At 46.0% G+C, this 22,030-nt stretch overlaps 1 protein-coding gene across 1 annotated transcript in view; it reads right to left on the reverse strand.

Annotated features, from left to right (window-relative positions):
• The window catches only part of LOC122937823 (fibrocystin-L-like), a 260,317-nt gene that overhangs the window by 43,907 nt on the left and 194,380 nt on the right, over positions 1-22,030 (reverse strand). The window contains exons 44-54 of the mRNA XM_044292918.1: positions 20,633-20,789; positions 19,617-19,696; positions 19,365-19,494; positions 12,481-12,610; positions 12,006-12,247; positions 9,343-9,479; positions 6,372-7,401; positions 4,942-5,133; positions 2,272-2,423; positions 1,995-2,154; positions 205-367 (exon numbers count right to left, since the gene is read on the reverse strand). Coding sequence (XP_044148853.1) covers positions 205-367; positions 1,995-2,154; positions 2,272-2,423; positions 4,942-5,133; positions 6,372-7,401; positions 9,343-9,479; positions 12,006-12,247; positions 12,481-12,610; positions 19,365-19,494; positions 19,617-19,696; positions 20,633-20,789 — 2,573 coding nt within the window. The remainder of the gene's footprint in view (positions 1-204; positions 368-1,994; positions 2,155-2,271; positions 2,424-4,941; positions 5,134-6,371; positions 7,402-9,342; positions 9,480-12,005; positions 12,248-12,480; positions 12,611-19,364; positions 19,495-19,616; positions 19,697-20,632; positions 20,790-22,030) is intronic.

Here is a 22,030-nt window from a genome sequence, read left to right on the forward strand (position 1 = left end):
ATAACGACTCCGTATGTGTCCTTATAAAGTAGCAGGAGTAAGCAAAGGTAGATCAAAGACCAAGTCCTGATACATGGTCATAAGTCTAATTAATATGTCTTTACCGTCAGTTACATAATACAGATTACTTGTCTGCTGATATTTTCTGATACAACTTGAGAATTGCAAACATTGATCTACAAGTTATCTTCCAGTAACACTTACTCATAGAATGATATAGGTATGATTGAGGGTACAGTTGGGGGAGGGGGTGGAATACAGTTCTTGAAATAGCATTGGTAGACCACCAGGTTTACATTGGTGTTTTTCATGGTTGTGTCAAGGGTCCCGGCTACGGCACGTCTCTGGAGTTTGTTTTTTCCAGACACTAGGAGCAGAAAACTTTTGTGAATCGAGGTACAAATACATCTAGTGTGATTGCTTAGTTTTGTGGTATCAGTGGTGGTCAATCATATGGTCGCCTGAAATATGGCCTCCATCAAAGGGCTACACATCACACACTGCCATGGCAGGGCTAAGAGGTAGGAACACATAAAGTTTTATTTATAGTGTGTTGCTTTTTTAAATGAAAAAATGGGGTTGGACAAAGCAAAGGAAAGAGGTATAGAAAATTTCTCCCCATATTAAGAAGAGAACAAAAGATCACTCAATTAATCTAAAATGTAGGAAAAGTGCAAATAATCTAGATTTAAAGGGTTTTAATATTGATGACCTGTCCTCAGCACAGGTCAGCAATATCAGATCAGCGGGGGTCCGACACCCGGCACCCCCGCCGATCAGCTGTTTGAAGAGAAGGCTGCGCTCATGAGAGCGCTGCCTTCCCTTCATTGTTTACCTGCTCAATGTTGACGTCAGCCAGCTGATCGGTGGGGGTGTCGGGTGTCGGACCCCAGCCTATCTGATATCCTCAGGACAGGTCATCAATATAAAAATCCCGGAATATTAATATTAATAATATCCTATTGTTTTTCTCTACCACTCTATGGGTCCCTACACAGTTAAATTTGAACGCTTGTGTTTTTTTGCTGCAGTTTTGTGTCATTTTTTGCACACAGTGGGGCAGATTTACTAATAGTGGTGCATTTTACACTGTCTAAGAATACAAATCACAGTCTTAATATAAGACAAATTTACTATTGTGGCCTATGGACCATTATATATTTGGAGTATCGTAAATCCTGCGCAAGATTTTCATCAGTGCCCCAAAATGTTTTGTTTGTGTGCCAGAATTTAGACTGTGCACCAATAATTTCTACCTGCGCCACCTCTAAATTAAAGTAGTTTTACTCCAAAAATACACCAAAATTTTGGCGCATAGAGGCACATATAGGCCATGCCCTTTTTGGTGAAATAACACCTCTTCCCACAAAGCCACACCCCATATTAGACGAGGGGTAAAATGCTTATAAAAGCATACGGTGTCAAATAAAAGCAGAATATATACATTAATAAAAGCAAAATGGTGTTCCCTGCTGATGTTTATACCACCACCATCATACAGGTCAAAGTTTGCTTATTCTCCGTCCAACCTATCTCATCCATTATAGAGAAGATAAGTCTGGCCCTCTGGACAGTTCTCTCTTGGTTACCCATATCACTGTGCCCATTGAGACTTTCATCAACAGTTAGGGAAGAGGTTGGAGCCAACCTAAGCCACTTGTCCAGAGGTGGTCAGTGATTACGAGGAGTACCTTTCAGTCTGGAGGACCTGTCCAGTCCTGCATTACACAGATAACCCATTGAATGGTCACTTATGGAGGTGTTGCAGGAAAACTCAAATTACTAACAGGTTTCCCCACAGATTACAGCTGATGACTGGGTGTCTCCGCAAGGGGGCGATATGTGATTTGTGCATTTTCAATAAACCCTTTTAACAAGCCTAAGCATCAATACAATCCTAATCATCAGATCTCCAGATCTATTAGCTCTATAGTCAATGATTAGGAGAAGGAGATGCGTAATACTGATCAATAGTATCACACAGATGTCTGTACCTAGATATGTTAGTGTAGTGGTGTTATCATTGAAGTACCAGTCTCCACTGGTATTATTGTCCCAGCTCAATGGCTGTGAGGATCCATTGCGCACATCAACTATTGTGAACATGTCCGGCTTCTGAGTAAAGTTGTGGGATATCAGCACGTAGTCTTCACTCTAAACATAATACAATTATATGGCAAAGTTATTGAAAATGGCAGATACAAACACATGTGACAGCAGACACCGTTTATCTAGTTGTCGCTGATTGAGTTGAGTAGGTCTAGAATTTACCTTGAATCCGTAGAAGGTCGATGTATATGAGATGTTTGTAATGAAATCCACACCGCTGAAATACCAGTTGAAGGAAATAGCATTGGGTAACAGGGCCATCCATCCATATGCGTGTGTCAGGCGTTTTGGCAGGTAAGGTACAACACTAGAGCCTAAATATAAAATGTACCTTGTTTTTAGAGAGAGGAAAGGGAAGGCTGGTTCACTGCTAAAGGGTTTATACCAAGTTAATTATTAAAGTGGTTAAAGTGTTCACCGTGATACTATGATCTATGCACTATGTTACCCAAAAGGCCATGTATAGGTAGGACACAGTTAACTGGCAGTTTGTTAGTTACAATTGCCATATTATTGGCTTCTCCCATTTTCTCCTGATTACTACAAAGTCTGCTAATGAGCAATCTAGAGTGAACACTTGGCAGGAACCTGTCTAGGAAAACACCATTCCTGTGAGTGAAAAATACCCCCCAAAAAACTACCTCTTAGAGAAAAAACATTCAATTATTGCAGATGGTTGAGGACCATAAAGGCAATACTTGCAATATGCAAGTAAAGGTAATGCATTTATATGGCTTTAGACTTCGCTGTCCAAGGTTTAGGTTATTTGTTCTGGGAAAGGTCTACTCTGTGAAAAAGTTCAGTACTGGGCCTGCTGCATGTACTTATCATGTGTTCAGTGAAGGAGAGACTTTTTTTTTCCGCTTTAATCAAGCTGGCCTGGTCTGTGGTCTGTGTACTCTATCATCATCGCCATCTTCCTACTGTCTTCCTGCCTAGCACCACACTGCTCATTCTTCCTTAACATCAAAGGTACCCTAGCCACCTCCAGGCAGGAGACCTAAAAAATCCAAGGTGTGCCCTGATGGGAAGAAGGCCTGCATTCCTCCTTTTACTGCCTATGTCGCCCGGGAGAGTGCTGCAGTCAGGATAAGTCACTATGAGGACTACAGCCACCTTTAATGCCTTAGTCACCACTCCTACCCTCTCCAACCCTATGCTTCCCCCTATGTGGGTCTGCCCACAACACTTCCACAAAGGCTTTATAGGTTATATGGAGCATGCACTTTCTTGAAATGTATTCCACATATTTAAGCATTTACCAAAAAAATAGCATTGTCAGTGTAACAACTAGGGTTTAGCTACAGGGTATGCATAGCTAGCAGTCTCGCCTGGACCCTGGTACCCGAAGGCGCTCAAACTCCCCTCTCCCACATAAGAAAACACCAGTATTGTAAATGGCATATCGTAGGTGGGTGCCTTGCTACCGATTATGTATTGGAACCTAAGAGTTTTACGTTACTCCTCACTTAAGGTTCCATGGAAACATGGGGCTCTATTAAACCTAGTTAGGGGTTCCAGAGAAGATAGTAACCTTTATTGTATGAATGGGGTAGTCGTAGGAAGGGGATTTCTATGGGACTGCCAAAGATCAGCAAGTACAGCGTTTGGCTATCTTCAGCAGGCTTATAGAGACCAAATGGAAGGGCAGTGGGCATGCTTGACTGCTGCTCCATTCATATATGGGACAGGGGACCATTATTCCCGTGATCAGTGGTAGTGCGAATATTGGAACACTTATTGCTGTCATTAAAAGTCCCATTAACAGTGAATGCAGCAATAATGTTCTCATGATAAATAGGGGGCCAATAAGTCAGGCCTTCAGTGATCTGGTTTGGACCCCCACCAATCTAACAATTTTCACCTACCCAACAGGTAAGTGACAAATTGTTATTTCCAGAAATCCCCTTTAATATTCCTACTGCTACTGGCTGACCCACTTGATGAAAGTTGCTCCGAGAGAAGATGGGGGTTGACAGCAGGACCGGCTTATTAGCTTATCACAGTGGCATCTGTGTTGTGGGAAGAGGCAGTTATTGAGTTTAATATGTTAACAGTATGCAGCGAGCTCTTAAGCTCCTCCTAGTGGTGGATTCAGGCAGCCAGAATGTTATCATTTAAAGTAGTTTTCCCGGGATTGTCCCAGAACCCCTACCGATAAGCTGTTTTTAACAGTTGCTATGCCATATCCAATACCCAGGAGCTACATAGCTCTGTCCACCATGTAATTGCCATGCCATGCTAATGCAGTGCTTCTTGCATTCACTTAAAGGCCCCCATAGCAGTGCTGCAGTAATCAGACACAGCCACTACACGGTGTACAGGGCTGTGCAGTTCCAGTGATTGGCTCCATCATCACGACTCCTATAAACATCTGATTGGGGTATTGGTAGTCGGACCTCTGCAATCTGATATTGAGGAAGACCTATCCTGAGGACAGGTCATAAATAAGTCAGTCCTGACTTGGGCAGATTTTCTAAAACTAGTGTCCTATACACTGCTTCTAAATGCTGTAAATTTGGTGCCTCTTCAAGCCAGAAAATCAAATCTATGACAGATATGAGCTATAATTTAAGACAGTTTCTGGTGTAAATTATAGTAAATTTGATGGGCTGCGACTCTTCTCACTACGCTCCATCCACCAAAACCTGCAACTTTTTTTTTACCACAAAACCGGTGCAAGTTGCAATCTCCTATTTCTGCAGGACATTTGGTGCTATGAAAAATAAATTCCACACGCACAGAATGTCAGGCGTATATAGATTAAAAATTAGCCATCAAGGGCGGGCATTAAGCATTTCTAAAAAATTTCAAATAATATCATTAACTTACCAAACAAATTTGAAATAATGACATTCTTTCCTTGAAGAGAATAAGGGGATGGGTTGTTGAAGGCCAGTCTGTGGAAGCTGGTGGAGGCATTACAGATATATCCAGGGAATCCAGCACTCCAATCACTGCTTTGGCTGCACTGGGACGGATCGAGGAGCCCGCTTCCTGGCACCACTTTTGCTCCTGTCTTTCCTACATAAAAAAACAAAAAATATTTTTATTAGTTGCTAATTAACCTGATAATAAAGAGGGTTTAGTGAAATCTTACAGAAGGTCTAAAATTATAATTGAGGTTGGGAGATCCGCTCTCTCATAAATATTTTTTTTAGACAAAAGTAGCAGAAAAGAAATCCAGTACAAGGCAGAGTAGAAACACATCCTACTGGACCTCCAGAACAAAGTAGAAAAATGGCCAATTGACAACCCCTGGAACCCCAGGTTGAATGGACAGGGCCATTTACCAAGCACCGTGGACTCTTCTTCAGCCTGTGACGGCATGTCCATCTGTCACATAACCTTTGGCAATCGCAGTTATATTCAAGCAAATGAGTCAGGTCCCCCTACCAATGTGATATTCATGACCTATCCTAACTATAGGTCATTCCAGGATTTTATTATTGATGGGCTATTCTCAGGATAGGCCATTGTTATAAGTTCAGGAGGGGTCCAACAACCCACACCCACACCGATCAGCAGTTCTGTAGTAGCTGATTGAAGTGAATGGGAGCAGCTCTGCCCACTTCACAATGGATGGAGCTGTTTAGTTCCAGTAAAGACTTCCAGCGCCTGAGCTACTCAGGAACTGCAGATCGGCAGGGGATACAAGGTGTTGGACTTTCGCCAATCATATTTTGATGGCCTATCCTGAGGATAATAGGAAGTATCCTGAGTAGTAGTAATAGCCTCTTTAAAGTAGTACAACACCTTTAAGTTGCATAAAACCCTTTAAGGTGGATATGGACATAAATAATTGTCTTCAGATCCCACTAATATTGAATGAGAATAAATATCTAACCCTATGGCTACCTTAAATCTGGCCATACATATAGCAGAAAATGCTGGCTAAAACCACAAATTTTGGCAGAATGGTTTATGAGGGCCTTACAACTCTTCCCAACAGCAAATGTCAGGGGAAAGAGAAATATGACATGTTGGATTTCAATATACCCAATCCTTTGTTGCCATAGGAGATAAGCCACTGCCAGAAGGGTTGGTGGCAGGTGTTATTCCCCTCTCCACATTGAAATAAACATGCATGGTTGTCCAAGAAAGGCTTAAAAGGTTTTGGTATAGTCAAGAGAAATAGGTGTTGACCAAATAAGCCTTTATGACCAGCTTAAGAATTGCTCTCATGACAATGTTTCTAATTAAATTGGTGGGTTGATGAAAAGTTTGGGCTGATGCCTTCTCTAAGATGGTTATGTATTTACCTGTCAATGTCCCATCTGTATCAATTAGAACAACTTCATGCTCCCATCTAAATCCCGCCTTTCTGGGTGAATTGAAGTATTGTATTCCATTAAACTTTGCACTCCAGCCTCCACATCTGTCTGAGCAGACTCCAGCAATAGATGTGACAGCGATGGCTGCACAGTTCGATCGGTCAAAGTTGATGAACTTTACAGACGAAACAGTAAGTCCTTCATCAAATGGGAGGGTGATGCCTCTAGCAGTGCAGTAATTAGGACCAAGTCCTAACTCATCCAGATGTCCCACGATGATAGCATTTTTTAGGACAGCTCCGCTGGCCTCTCCCCATCCACCAACATAATTTAAAATGACTCTCTTAGTTTCTATGCCAGAGTCCTCATTATTGACCATGGTGAAGTTGTGGAACTGGAGAGCACCGCCATTGACCCATTCTGCTCCTTTCTGACAATTCCAAGTGGTCAAAGACTTGAAAATAGCCGGGAATGGTGTAGAAGAATAGCAACTTCCACCTACCACTGGGAAGTAATTCTCAAAAATCCATATGCCAAACCATCCCTGAGAGTGAACTGTGTTATTGTAGAATTCTCCAAGTGGCACCAAATTCTGGCAAATGTTAGGATCATAGGAAGGTCCATCTGGGTTATTGTGCATCCTGTACCAGAAGCCAAAGTGGGTGCCACCAGCAGCGGCATTGTGTCTAATTGTGTTATTTGGATTGGTAATCCAAAATGCTGCTGGGGTAACATCATCATTGAGCAAGCTGGTACTTTGCTTAACAAACACAGCCAAGTTGTACTGAAGTATGTTTCCGTGCTCAATGCCATCTTCAATGAAGAACGCTCCTCCCATGATATCGTAGATGACATTATTTTCCACAAGTAGGTGGTGGGTATTGTGGATGGTCACTGCTCTGTTGTAGGTCTGATGAATTCCACAACCACGCACATACGATTTATACTGGACATCACCCATTAAATGCCAGTGTATTGGATACCGGCCTAACCTGAAAGCCTGCCCTGCATGGAAAACCTAAAAAAACAACAACAAATGTTTTTCTTTATTATTAGTATTAATATTATATTATTATTATTATTATGTACATGTATAAAAATTCTCAGTAAAATATGTACAGTATTTTATCAGTTAATTACATTGTATTCATTCAATCATTAACCACAATGATCAATCACTTGAAAGATACTTAAAAGAGAATGTGCCAGATAGCAGCACATCTCCTTTTTTCTCATCTGTTTTTATTTTCTCATTGTATATTTTTTTAATTCTATTTTCTGAACATGATTATGGGGGCGGCCATCTTCCCTGAGTTGTTCTTAACAGCATTTAGAGAGTATTTAGAGAATTGTTTTATAGCAGCAGCCACATGGGCCATGGACACAATGGACAGGAGGACACCTTGTGGACTTTTAGGGGAGAATTTTCTAGGCATGCTCTGTGACCTATGCAGAGGTCAGGAAGAAGTAGATAAGCTTTGGCAATCACCTATTGTGAATGGTGGACCATGTGTTATCTATACACTGAGGTGATATCTGCCATTGTAATCATGTCTGTAATGATAAGCAGATAGCTGCAGTAAAGTGATCTGTACAGACCAAGAAGTGGTGCCTATAATTAAAGAGGTTATTCGGTAATAATATTGATGATCTATCCTCAGGATAGGTAATCAATATCAGATCTGCAGGGGTCCTCGGTGTCGGCTGTTAGAACACACCAGAGCTCCGTGAGCGCCGCGGCCTCTTCCTAGGTCATGTGATGTCACTATACATCGGTCACATGGCCTAGTTGCAGCTCAGCCTTATTGAAGTGAATAGGGCTGAGCTGCAATACCAATCACAGCCACTATACTATGTACAGCACTGTGCTTTGGAGAGATGCTGGGAGCCGATTGCGCTCCCCAGAGCTCCGGTGAGTGCTGCGGCTCCCTGCAACAGCTGATCAGCAGAGGTACCGGGACTCAAACCCCCACCGATCTGATAATGATGACCTATCCTGAGGATAAGTCATCATTATTCATTACTGCATAATTTCTTTAAGCTCAGTTTCCAGTACGAAAACTGCATGATTTTTTATTAGATTTTTGTATAAATGTAGATATTGACATGAAAAATAAAAAATAACATTGCAAATTTTTTTTTTAAAAGTGTTTAACATAAAAACACGATATAAACAATATATATATATATATATATATATATATATATATATATATATTTCTTAAGGCCCATTCAATTTAAAGGATATTTTTGTTATAAATTATCTCATCCAAAAATGTTTTGCATTATGGACAAAATGCAGCTTTTGGAAGGCACTGGAGCTTTTGGAGTTTGCAAATTAGCTCTTCTTCAGGAAAGAAGAAAACGGTCTACACTGTAAGTCAGTATCTGACCCATTAAAGGGCCTTGAAACATCACTAACAAATCGGCTATATCAGAGAAACTCATCCATAGGCAGATGTTTCAGAGCTCTTGCTTCTGGTCCGTACAGAGCAGAGTACTAGCTGTCTGTCTGAGATGCCTTGAAGGCATCTCATAGGGGTTACTGGTTCTTCTTACAGAGATCCAGCTGGTGCAGAGAGTTTTAAAGTACTAAATGTCAACTGTGAATGAGAACTTAGAAGGAGAATTACTCCTATATTAACCCTTTAAAGAAATATGTCCGGGCCTATAAGGTCTTCAGATCTGACTTCTGTCACCGGCACAAAGATTTTGTGCAGATTCAAAACAACATCCACATCAATGTCCACACGTGGGTATAAACACATTCGTGTCTGACACTATGTAGTAATGTTGGATGAAGATATTGATGTACATGGTAATTTGAAGTGAAATCACTATTTGTAGTGTAGATTTTTTTTTATTTTCGTATGATGTATATTTCTTATATAATGTGATAAGAAGGAAAAGTGAAAAAATTCAACATTTTCCGCCACTATTTTTAGCTTGACACACTTACTTCCACATATTCTATTCTTCCAATGGACAGAAGTTGATTAGGTTTTGGAGCATGGAACATTATACAGCCTCCAAATTGATCACTCCCTATTTCCTCCCCAAATCTTCCCTGGAAACACGTCTGTGTGGCAAATTCACCTAAAATAAGAACATGATGAATATTAAAAAAGAGTAACTTAAGTAAATCCTTAGATTTTTCATCATCATAAACTACAAAACTTCAATATCTTCCCCCAACCCTCCCAAAATGATCTTAGGGAGCAATTATTCAAGAGTTTCACCATTGCTTGGACTAGACCAGGGATGCTCCACCAGCTGTTGTAAAACTTCAACTCCCGCCATGCTCTGCTGCAGGCTGATAGTTGTAGGCTGTCTAGGCATGCTGGGAGTTGTAGTTTTGCAACAGATGGAGGGCCGCAGGTTGGGCATGCCTGGACTAGACTATTGATCAAGAGTTGCCAGACAATTACTGTAGGACAGGGGTAGGCAACCTCCGGCACTCCAGCTACTGTGAAACTACAACTCCCAGCATGCAAACTTACTCTGCTATTCTTGTAACTCCCACAGAAGTTAAAGGAGGATTCTGGGAGTTGTAGTTTCAGAACAGCTGGAGTGCCGGAGGTTGCTGATCCCTGCTGTAGGACATGGATGGAGATGTACAACTTTATTCAAAAACGAAACCTACAGAGTTTCAAAATTATATTTGCAGAGGAGGCATCTTAACTTTTGCTAAGAAGTCTGAGAACCTCCAGCTGTATACAACAATGCGTTTTTCATTTATGTCTTGAGTTTTTACAATTTTCAACAATTTTCCTTAAAAAAAAGTTTTCTATTTAATGAGAGAACTTTTCATTTCTGTCTCCCTCTGGAGATTAAGACAGAAGTTGTGTAAGAAGATCCGTATTCAAATGAAATACAGGTCCTTCTAAAAAAATTAGCATATTGTGATAAAGTTCATTATTTTCTGTAATGTACTGATAAACATTAGACTTTCATATATTTTAGATTCATTACACACCAACTGAAGTAGTTTAAGCCTTTTATTGTTTTAATATTGATGATTTTGGCATACAGCTCATGAAAACCCCAAATTCCTATCTCAAAAAATTAGCATATCATGAAAAGGTTCTCTAAACGAGCTATTAACCTAATCATCTGAATCAACTAATTTACTCTAAACACCTGCAAAAGATTCCTGAGGCTTTTAAAAACTCCCAGCCTGGTTCATTACTTAAAACCGCAATCATGGGTAAGACTGCCGACCTGACTGCTGTCCAGAAGGCCATCATTGACACCCTCAAGCAAGAGGGTAAGACACAGAAAGAAATGTCTGAACGAATAGGCTGTTCCCAGAGTGCTGTATCAAGGCACCTCAGTGGGAAGTCTGTGGGAAGGAAAAAGTGTGGCAGAAAACGCTGCACAACGAGAAGAGGTGACCGGACCCTGAGGAAGATTGTGGAGAAGGCCCGATTCCAGACCTTGGAGGACCTGTGGAAGCAGTGGACTGAGTCTGGAGTAGAAACATCCAGAGCCACCGTGTACAGGTGTGCAGAAAATGGGCTACAGGTGCCGCATTCCCCAGGTCAAGCCACTTTTGAACCAGAAACAGCGGCAGAAGAGCCTGACCTGGGCTACAGAGAAGCAGCACTGGACTGTTGCTCAGTGGTCCAAAGTACTTTTTTCGGATGAAAGCAAATTTTGCATGTCATTCGGAAATCAAGGTGCCAGAGTCTGGAGGAAGACTGGGGAGAGGGAAATGCCAAAATGCCTGAAGTCCAGTGTCAAGTACCCACAGTCAGTGATGGTCTGGGGTGCCATGTCAGCTGCTGGTGTTGGTCCACTGTGTTTTATCAAGGGCAGGGTCAATGCAGCTAGCTAGCAGGAGATTTTGGAGCACTTCATGCTTCCATCTGCTGAAAAGCTTTATGGAGATGAAGATGTCATTTTCAGCACGACCTGGCACCTGCTCACAGTGCCAAAACCACTGGTAAATGGTTTACTGACCATGGTATTACTGGGCTCAATTGGCCTGCCAACTCTCCTGACCTGAACCCCATAGAGAATCTGTGTGATATTGGGAAGAGAAAGTTGAGAGACGCAAGACCCAACACTCTGGATGAGCTTAAGGCCGCTATCGAAGCATCCTGGGCCTCCATAACACCTCAGCAGTGCCACAGGCTGATTGCCTCCATGCCACGCCGCATTGAAGCAGTCATTTCTGCAAAAGGATTCCCGACCAAGTATTGAGTGCATAACTGAACATAATTATTTGAAGGTTGACTTTTTTTGTATTAAAAACACTTTTCTTTTATTGGTCGGATGAAATATGCTAATTTTTTTAGATAGGAAATTTGGGTTTTCATGAGCTATATGCCAAAATCATCAATATTAAAACAATAAACGGCTTGAACTACTTCAGTTGGTGTGTAATGAATCTAAAATATATGAAAGTCTAATGTTTATCAGTACATTACAGAAAATAATGAACTTTATCACAATATGCTAATTTTTTTAGAAGGACCTGTATTATCCTAAAAAACATTCTAATCCTTAAGATATGAGGGGGCAACCATGAAAAGTGTCTCCACCAATATACTCCATATAGACAACATAAAATGTATGCTGTGATGCATCATCATATTCCAGAACAAACCATCACATTACCAGTATCAAATCCATCCGGACAGGCCGCTATGCTGTCGCTCCATTCCACATTGGTTGACCCCCTGACAACGATGTTTCTAGTGAGGAGACCTACTTCTGCTCTGGCCTCAAAAACAGTACCGTCAGGTAGAGTGACCGAAATTCCCAGGTGTTTGTAGAGTAATGGCTGTGTTAGGGTCAGGACTGTGCCATCTCCAGATACAGACTGAATAGTCCGCTTTTCATTCTGACTTTGGCTGAGTCTGTCAGAGGATAATAAAATGTATTATGGACAATAATGTGCTGTAAAGTTTTACATTAATGGATTCCTTAGGTAACATTTTTATGTTTAACACATATCGCGGACCCCTTTCAAGTAAATGGGTCGGCAATCCGCTGCGGATGCCCCACGGCCGGTGCCTTTGCTTTGCGGACCGCAATTTGCGGTCCTCAGCATGGGCACGGAGCCCTTACAGTGTGATTCTCATATATGTACCTGTGACCTGTGGATGCGATCACTATTTCATCTCCCGCTTTCCAAGTCACACTTTTCTGTAGAATTATAGTAGAGTTTCCCGATTCCACTGTCTGAGCAAGCCTAGTCCATGTAACAGGAATGGGGATACCTAGAGAAGAAGAAAAAACTTACCCTATGACACAGACCACTGACCACCATTGCAGTTTACATACAGAATGAATCTATGAAAAAGTTGAGTAACATTGTACAGACTTTACATTACTGTTCTGACTTGTACTGGTCTTTATTTACCGCCTGTATTATACCTCAGAGCTGTATTCATTATTCTGCTGCTTTTGGAAACAGTTGGAAAACTTGCCAGACTCCCTCCTAACAGCTCAGCTGCACTTCTATATTGCAGGGGGGGGGGGGGGGGCAGAGTTCCTACTTCTCATTGCTGCCGGTTTCGGGTATAAAGATGAAACTTTCCAGACGGCAGATTACCAGAGCAATATCTGTGCAGACACTGAACTAGTAGGGAATGCAGGAAGATCGAAGCCATGAAACTTGTGAGATTATGAATACAGCGCTTTACTAATATACAGGCTGTAACTATCCATCAGTACAGGCGTTGTATATACCATGTTACTCAACATTTTATGTAGATTCACTTGATAACGAGATTTTTGTATAACTTACCAGTAAAATCTCTTTCTCGCTCTTTCCTTGGGGGACACAGAAGACCTTGGGTATAGCTCATCTCCATAGGAGGCGTGACACTAAGTGAAAACTGTTAAGCCCCTCCTCCACAGCTATACCCTCAGCCTGGAGAGAGAGGCTGCCAGTTGCGTGTCCAAGTAGTGAAAAAAAGGCAAAGTCCAAAAGTGGAACCAACAAGCCAACTACCCAACGGGTAAAACAACTCGGAAACCGTGTAGAGAAAAAACAAAGAATGGGTGGGTGCTGTGTCCCCCAAGGAAAGAGCGAGAAAGAGATTTTACTGGTAAGTTATACAAAAATCTCGTTTTCTCGCCCAGTTTCCTTGGGGGACACAGAAGACCTTGGGACGTTCAAAAGCAGTCCAAAAGGGGGAGGGACCACAGCACCAAGGCGAATCACCCGAAGGCATCAAGAAACCGCCGCCCGCAGACCAGGCGGCCCAAGGCAGCATCTGCCGAAGCCAGAGTATGCACCCTGTAGAACGCTGTAAGGCAGACCAGTGACCGCCGCGCACAGACGCATGGCCGAAACCAAATGCCACCGGCCCAGGAGGCACCGACCGCTCCGGTGAAACGAACGGTGACACCAAAAGCAGAACCCTGCCCTTGGTGCGGTAACCACAGCAACAACCACTGTGAGAAAGCGGAGGAAAGCCACCCCGGAGGCCACCAACCCGTTGCGCGGACCTCCTGGAAAACCAAGAGACCGAACGTCGACAAGAGTCGGAGATCTCCAAGTAAAAACCGCAAGGCCCAAACAACTCCCAAATCGGTGAAGTGTCCGTTCCCGGGGGTGGGAAGGGGAGGACGAAAGCCCCGTTAAAATGAAAGACAAACACCACCTTCAGAAGGAAGGAAGAGACGGGATGGAGAACAGCCCTGTCCCGAGGAAAGAGAAGGCTCGGAACAAGAAGGGCCGCCACCCAGGCACCCGCCAGAGACACGACGGCCACGGAAACATAACCGTACAGGACAGAAGGAGTAGAGAGAACTCCTGTAACGGCTCCAAGGGAAAGATTGGAGCGCCAAGAGCCCAGTATGCAATGCCCAGGGCGGTACCCAGGGGCAGTACGAGGGAACCCCAAAGCCGCTCCACGGAAAAGGGCCCTGACAGGCCCAGAGGGCCGGGGAACGCCGAAAGGGGAAGGACAGCGCTGACACTTGACACTTCAAGCAACAGAGTCCCAGTCCCAGATCCAGGTCGGACTGGAGAAAGACAGAACCATGGAGAGAGAAAGGCAGAGTGGGGGAACGCCCAGCTTCCCACAGAACCCCCGGTAAAACCCCTAAGTCCTACAACAGATCCTGGACAAAACACGGCCAGGAGCGAACACTAGCGAGCCCGCTAGAGTCGCCTGGGCAAGCGGGTGAAACCCAATGTGAACAGGCGCAGACCAGTAACACCGGCAGAACGGTCGGCAAAACTGGTCCCGTCGGCCCCCGAGCAACGTAGTCCTGTAACCACCCGGAGTGGGGGAGCAGAAGGACAGACGGAAGGAACCGAAGGGTCCGCCCAGCAACCGCCAGGACAAGACAGGCTAAAGTCCATGCTGATGTAGCCACCACAGGAAGACGTCCTACAGTCCCGGTGTGGGAGATCTAATGACAATCTCGACCGAATGGGGGTCCTCCCAAGTTACAGCCAGAGTGAACAAGGGAGACAGCACGAGGCCAAGAGGAACATCAGAACCATCCACATGAACAACCAAGCTCTCCCCAGAGGGGAGGGCAGCGAAGGAACAGCCACTGAAGCGCGGCCGGGCAAAAGCCACATCGGAGGGAGCCGAGCCAAACCGAGTGGGAGCCAAGCAGAGCCGGCGAAAAAAGGCAGTCGAGACAGAGGCCGGCATAACACCCTACAACTGAAAGGAGGAGTGGGCAACAGGGAAGCCATAGGACAGCTCAAAGGCAGAACCCCGCTCACCGAGACGCCCGGTTCACTGCCACGCAGAAGGCGAGTACCCTGAAGAACCCAAGGTGGAGGTCCTACGGACCTGGGTAAGTGAGCACCCAAGAGCAGCTGGGTGACCATCCCGAGAAAAGCGGCCCGAACCCGGTAGCGGACCAGCCTAAAGCGCAGAGGGGGCGCCAAAAGAAAAAACTCATACTGCACGACACCCGAAGAGGAGGAAAAAACAGTAGCAGGCGAGGGAACAGCAGTCCCGCCAGAGCTAACGCAGAAATCGAGTGGCACTGCAAACGGCACTCTCGACCCAGTGACCACTTGCGCCGGGAAGCGAGTGCACGGGAGAACGAAAGGGTACGTATCAAAGAACCACGAACACTCCCCAGGAGGAAAGGCCAACGGACATGGTGGATGCCGAAACAACGGGACCACAATATACAGGCCAAACCAGAAAAACGAGCACCACCCAGCTCGGCGAAGTAGAGAGCAAGTAGAGCCCATCTACTCATATCTAAAGAATACACCTTTGAATACAGCGGCATACTTGTAATGCTTGTATGACAGCACCCAAGGGTTATACAGGTGGACAGAATGATCTCTTTAGAGAAGAGTGCAAGGCCCGTGACAGCACCACAACCCAAGAGAAAAAAGGGTATGTCGCAGGAGGAAGTGAGGCATACGTACGAACAGCCCCGCAAGCAGTGAGAAGGCCAACCCACCTATGGGAGGAGAAGGCATACACGGCCCAAACAACGGACAGAGCGCACCAGAAAATTCCGCTCACTGCAAAAAAATAGTCACCCAGTGAAGGGGATCAGCCACAGAGCCCAACAGTATCAACGGAAGTGCAAAATGCAACCTGAAAGGGAGTGATGCACAAGACATCAGTATGGCATGCGATGGGAACGCAGGCAGGCCCCCCAGAAAAGGGGGAAATGCACCTGGCAACACTGCAGCTGGTAAGAATGCAAAGGCCCGTCCCAAAGGGGGGTTGCCCAAGGCCAGTAACAACTTCAGAGAAGTAGAACATACCATAGTTCGCCCAGAAGGTGACTAATCACATGGCCGCACAGTACCCAGCGGGAACGCAGGAGGTCCGCCCAGAGAAAGGGGGACATGCACGGGGTTATCTTACCATAAAGCGAGTGCGCAATAACCCACCTAACACCGAATACTGTGAGAGTGCAACTACTCCACAACGAAGGAGAACAAGCAAGAATCCCGCACAGCATTTCAAGGACAGCCATGGGTCACGTGAGGGTGCAAATTCTTGCCCATGGATGAGGTGGGCCGTGTATGGCCCGCAACATATCCGGCGAAAGAGCAGTATTCCACCCAGAAAGGGGCGGGTAATGCACACGGCCGTCATCGCATCCAGCAAAAATGCAAGCACCCCGCCAAGGATGCGGGACATGCACATGGCCAGCAACGCACTGGCGAGAAAACAACCACAGTCAGTGGCGTTGTGCATATGCCGCCTGAGGAAAGGATACATGCTCATTGCTGGCAGCGATTCCAGTGAGTGCAGCACACCACCCAAGGAAGGTGTCGTGCACATGGCCGGCAGCGAATCCAGTGATAGTGCAGCAAACCACCTATGGAAGGAGTTCATGCACATGGCCGGCAGCAGATCCAGAGAGAGTGCAGCATTCCGCCTATGGACGGAGGTCATGCGTATGGCCGGCAGCGAATCCAGAAAGTGCAGCATTCCGCCTATGGAAGGAGGCAATGCACATGGCCGGCTCATGCATATGGCCGGCAGCGAATCCAGCGAGAGTGCAGCGTTCTGCCCATGGACGGAGGTCATGCATATGGCCGGCAGCGAATCCAGAGAGAGGGAGCGCAGCAGCCCTCCTTTGGACGGAGGTCATGCGTATGACCAGCAGCGAAGCTAGAGAGAGTGCAACATTCCACCTATGGAAGGAGGTCATGCATAAGGCCGTAGCGAACCCAGCGAGAGTACAGCATTCCGCCTATGGAAGGAGGTCATGCATATGGCCGTAGCGAACCCAGCGAGAGTGCAGCGTTCCGCCTATGGAAGGAGGTCATGCATATGGCCGTAGCGAATCCAGCGAGAGTGCAGCGTCCCGTCTATGGAAGGGGGTCACGCATATGGCCGTAGCAAACCCAGCGAGAGTGCAGCGTTCCGCCTATGGAAGGGGGTCGTGCACATGGTCAGCATCGTATGCGGTAAAAGGGCAGTATTCCGCCTACAGAAGGGGGTCATGCACAAGGCCAGCCCGCAGCCAGAGAGAGTGCAGTATGCCGCCTATAATGGGGGGTCATGCACATGGCCAGTACCGTGACTGGAGAAGGCGACTAATTCTGCCTATAGAAAAGGGCGGCCTGCACCTGGCCAGCGCCGTATCCCAGGAGAGGGCAAGGGTCCGCCTAGAAGGGGAACATGTATACCTGGCCAGTGCCACGGAGCGCAACATGCCGCCTATGGAATAGGGGCAGGCATACGGCCAGCGCTCTAAGGTCAGGCTGCAGCATCCTGCGCAGCCAACAAAAAAATACAGATACCTCATATATATATATACACACATACTGTTAATTCTTTTTTTTTTTTTTTTTTTTTTTTTTTTTTTATTTATTATTCTAAAACACAGCCTCTTTGAGGCAGGAAGGGGCCACCATATAAGGGCACAGCCTCTTTGAGAGGCTAGCCATCCTAGGGTCTCCTCCAGATGGGAGCCGTCGGCATCCAAGAGGTTAACAGGGATCCGACCTGAGAGCGGTGCAGCGATGCCCTGGGGGCGGGGGGACCTCCGGCGGGAAGAATTCGCGCCTGGAGAGTGCCCGCCCCCTCCAATCGAGGCCGGAAATTTGCGGCCTACTAGGCCGCGAAGCCGGGGCCTAAATTTTCGCGGCCGCGAAGCCGGGCCTAAATTTTCGCGGCCGCGAAGCCGGGGCCTAAATTTTCGCGGTGCCCGGAGGTACCGGCAAGGACCTGGAGGGAGCGGAGCGGCGCGTGCATAATACCGGCCGCGGGAGCCCACCCCGCGGGCCGGAACAGTCAGGGGGCCCGGGAAGGAGCTGGAAGGAATCTTTCTGCGGCGCCCGGCCGACCGGAAAGACAGCCTCTGAGAGCAGCAGTGGTCGCCAGGGTCTGCTGGGACACCGCACCAGTCATGCCGGCCGCGGGTGCCCACCCCGCGGACCGGAAACAAGGGCCCTACGCTGCAGCCGTCAGGAGAGGGCCTCTGGCCCTGAGCAGCGCACCGGTAAGGCGATGGGGGGGGGGGGGGGAACCCTGTGACCGGGTGCCCGTATAGAGGCAGCTCCCTGGGCGGCATGATAGGGACGCCAGCATAACCCCTCAGTGGGCACCTATTGTGGAGGGGAGGAGAGGGAGCTAATAAAACAAGCTAGGATGGGGCCAGCCTAGGACCAGCAGGGACCAATATGGGGGTCAGTCACGCAGGAGACCTGGGTGGGGGGAGGGGGTCGTAGGGCTGGAGAAGCCACTCTCTCACCACAGCCGTCTTCACCCTCGGTCCGTTCCAGCAGGGTCGCCCCTTCAGCTACTGGCACCGTAGTGGCAGGACGCTGGAAGAGGGGCTTGGCGTGCGGGCGACCCTTGCGCTGGCGGGATGCAGGGGAGCTGGGCTGCCCTGGTCCACCTTGCCTTCTGTGGGGGAGGCAGCAGTGCGGATGACCGGCACTGGCGCAGCTCAACCCCGGGAGAAACAGAGAGGTCTAGTGCGACTCTGTTGTCCCGTAATGTCTGGAACAAAAAGAAAAGAAAAAGTAAAAATCAAAATTAAAAACAAGGAGAAAACAGCCCTGCAGTAGCAGGGAGTGTCTTGCCTCCTTGGACACTAAGCAAAAACTGGCAGCCTCTCTCTCCAGGCTGAGGGTATAGCTGTGGAGGAGGGGCTTAACAGTTTTCACTTAGTGTCACGCCTCCTATGGAGATGAGCTATACCCAAGGTCTTCTGTGTCCCCCAAGGAAACTGGGCGAGAAATGTAGGTTTCTGCTGGCTTCTGATGGAATCGCTGAGTCTTTGGCACTTGTAATAGCATATCTGATCTCTTACAAAGCAACCCTCTGTATTGTGGGTTATCCTTGTCCTTCTACACATCACTTGCACGGTAACTGGTATAAGGAGTAGGACATTATCTTCTAGAGGGCAAAGACTTTGTACCCACACTGAATCAGCAGGGAGCTGATGGTAAATGTGAGCTCAGATCAGAGGCAGCAGAATGTGGATGAGAATGGGCTACAATGGTAGTAGTTGTAAAGGCATTTTTTTACAGCCTGTTATCATACATTTATTTTTACTAAAATTTACCATGAAGGTCCAGGGTCCCCTGCCTCACAGCCAACGTCTTAGCTCCATATACTGGTAACTCTGGAGAACGTAAGTGGCCATGCAAGGTGATTATTGCTTTGTGCTGGAATGGAGCTGCCTCGGTTCCAATCTAAAAACAAATTTTATATTTTAAATTTACGGTAGCTCATGACTTTAGTCCAATAATTCCATCCAATACCTGGTTATTAACTATTTGATTCCATAGCACAGTAAATATTAGGCTTTGAATACCTGAAGAGCACCGCCATCTGTAATGAGGATGTTCTCAGACTGCAGCTCTATATCTGCTTCATCAAAAATCAGAGTTCCTCCTGTTGTAAACGTGAAAGGACTGTGTATATTACTGGGTTATATCAAATGGTGGACACAGAAAGGAAAAAGGCCGGGTTCTTGCTAGTGAGTTTTTTCTGCTGCATGTTTTACTTTTTGACTTTTTTTGTACAAGTCATCCAAATCCAGTTGTATACACCATACTCAAAATCGTCCTCAAAATAAAAATGCAATCTACTGATGTTACCAGCTCTGCTCTGGTCTTGTGCCACCTTTGTTGCTCCTCTTGAGTGTTGACAAGATGTCTATAGTGACAATGAGTTTGGTGAACAACATGACCAGTAACTGTCTGAGGCACTCATCTGGGCTGTCGTCACAAAGGATGTCATGTCACATTACCACCTCTAGAGAAGCAGAGGTAGTCAAGAGTCAAGACTGGCAGCAAGGGACCAGAGTGTGATCGGTAAGATTAGTATATTATTAGCTATTAATACTAACACAAAAACTCCTGAGACACAAGTAAGCGTCCTCTTACTGAGCTTTCTTCTGTTGACAATCCCTTTTTGTTAATAAGGGTCCCCAACCATAAACTGATCACAGGGTATCCAGCAATCAGCTGGAACCTGCAAGCAAGTGATCAATTACCCTGCAGTGCCTCCACAGGGGAAACAAGGCATTACGTGATATACATAGAAATCAGTGGGCTGTCCTCCAAAGCAAGGGCTACTTTTTGTAGTCGCTCTCGGCTTTGGCTTAGGATAATTGATGTGAGAAAATGTTTTTTTTTTTTTTTCTAGATGAGAGGTTTCTTTAATGTATTTTTAAAGAAATAAATAGCGTCCAACTCACACAGTTATACATTCAGAGGAGGAACGCAAAGGACAACGGGAAGAAGAAAATGTATACGCTTTCTCAGATTTACTTTAGCACCTAAGTACTCAATGTGTATTTGATCATTTCAGTGTATTATTCATTACCTTGGATCAGCAACATCTTCAGTACTGGAGTACTCTCATCCAGTAGTATGGTTTGCCCTTTTGTGATGACCGCCATGGACCCCTCATCGGGTGGAGACTCTCCTCCCCAGGTGTATTTAGAAGACCAGACATCGATGTAGAAAAAGTCTGCATTGTCCTAAAAAATCAATTTGTAAAAAAGATTTAGAAAAAAAGAAAAAACTAAGGCCCTGATTGCATGTGCTAAGCTGGTCTCGATGATCCCTGCTGGAGGTGACGAGGTGCAGGCCTTGTCATAAATGAAATGCCTTCTCTGGCAGTCCGTGCACCAGACTGAAGTTTACTCAATCTCGTAGCTGGTGTAGATTTCAGTTATTTACGACTCGCCAAATCCCCTTTTCGGAAACTGGCGAGGGCGGCTTAAAGGGAACCTGGAAAACACATATTAAACCGACCACAGTACCTTAAAGTATTCCCCAGTGTGTTGCTAATCATGATTTTCTTTCTTCATTCTGTCTCCTCATATGTGTTAAAATCGCAGTTTTAATGTCTGTTGGCGCCTTCTCCAAGTCAGACTTTAAGTCAAGGGGGCAGCGGCCTTCTTGCTTCAAGGTACAATAAGCCCGCCCCTTACCCCTCCTCTCTACATTGTGATGGACATCTTGCCGTGATTGTGCTCCTCTCGCGCATGCGCCGTGCACTGCCTGTTACAGCGCGATCCTGGCTCCCTCACTCACCGCCTTCATTTTGCAGACTGTGCATGCGTAGTTCAGTTCCATCGCTCTCGCACGTGAGCGTGATCACTAGCTGCAGGTGCTGGGGAATGCAAGCCAGGGATCACGCTCACGCTAAAGACGAGAAGCGACAGCTGGGCGCGAGTGCAACAGAACGGCGCATGCATATTCTGCAAAATGAAGGCGGTGAATGAGAGAGCCGGAGCCGGGATTGCGCTGTTGTGAACCGAGAGCAAGGCAGGTGGTATGACTCCGCAACCAGAAAAGAGTGCGTACGCAGAAGTCAAGATTAAGAAAATTGCATTTACTATCAATTAATAAAAGCAGGTTAACAATAAAACAGTATGAACAATTCAAGTCAAGTACTACAAAAATTTCCACCTTTGCTGTGTCCGTGTTCGCAGTGCGGACACTAAGGAATAGCAGTCCCAGGAACTATCCCTAACTGACCCTAACTTTCAAGCAGGTGCGCACCCCCCTTATCCCAGTGGTCCAAGTGGACCTCTTACAGTTTGTGGAAGTGCACGGTGGGGCCCTATGTCGTCCTTTTCCTTTATAACCAGCGCAGGATCCGCAACAAAGAAGTCCTCCTCAGCAGGCCGGAAAACCAGATGGATATAATCCAGAATTTTACAGTGACTGTCCGGTACCTCGACAGTACTGTGAGTCTCTTTACTGTTTGGGG

The sequence above is a fragment of the Bufo gargarizans genome, chromosome 5 (assembly GCF_014858855.1).
Source record: "Bufo gargarizans isolate SCDJY-AF-19 chromosome 5, ASM1485885v1, whole genome shotgun sequence".
NCBI lineage: Eukaryota > Metazoa > Chordata > Amphibia > Anura > Bufonidae > Bufo > Bufo gargarizans.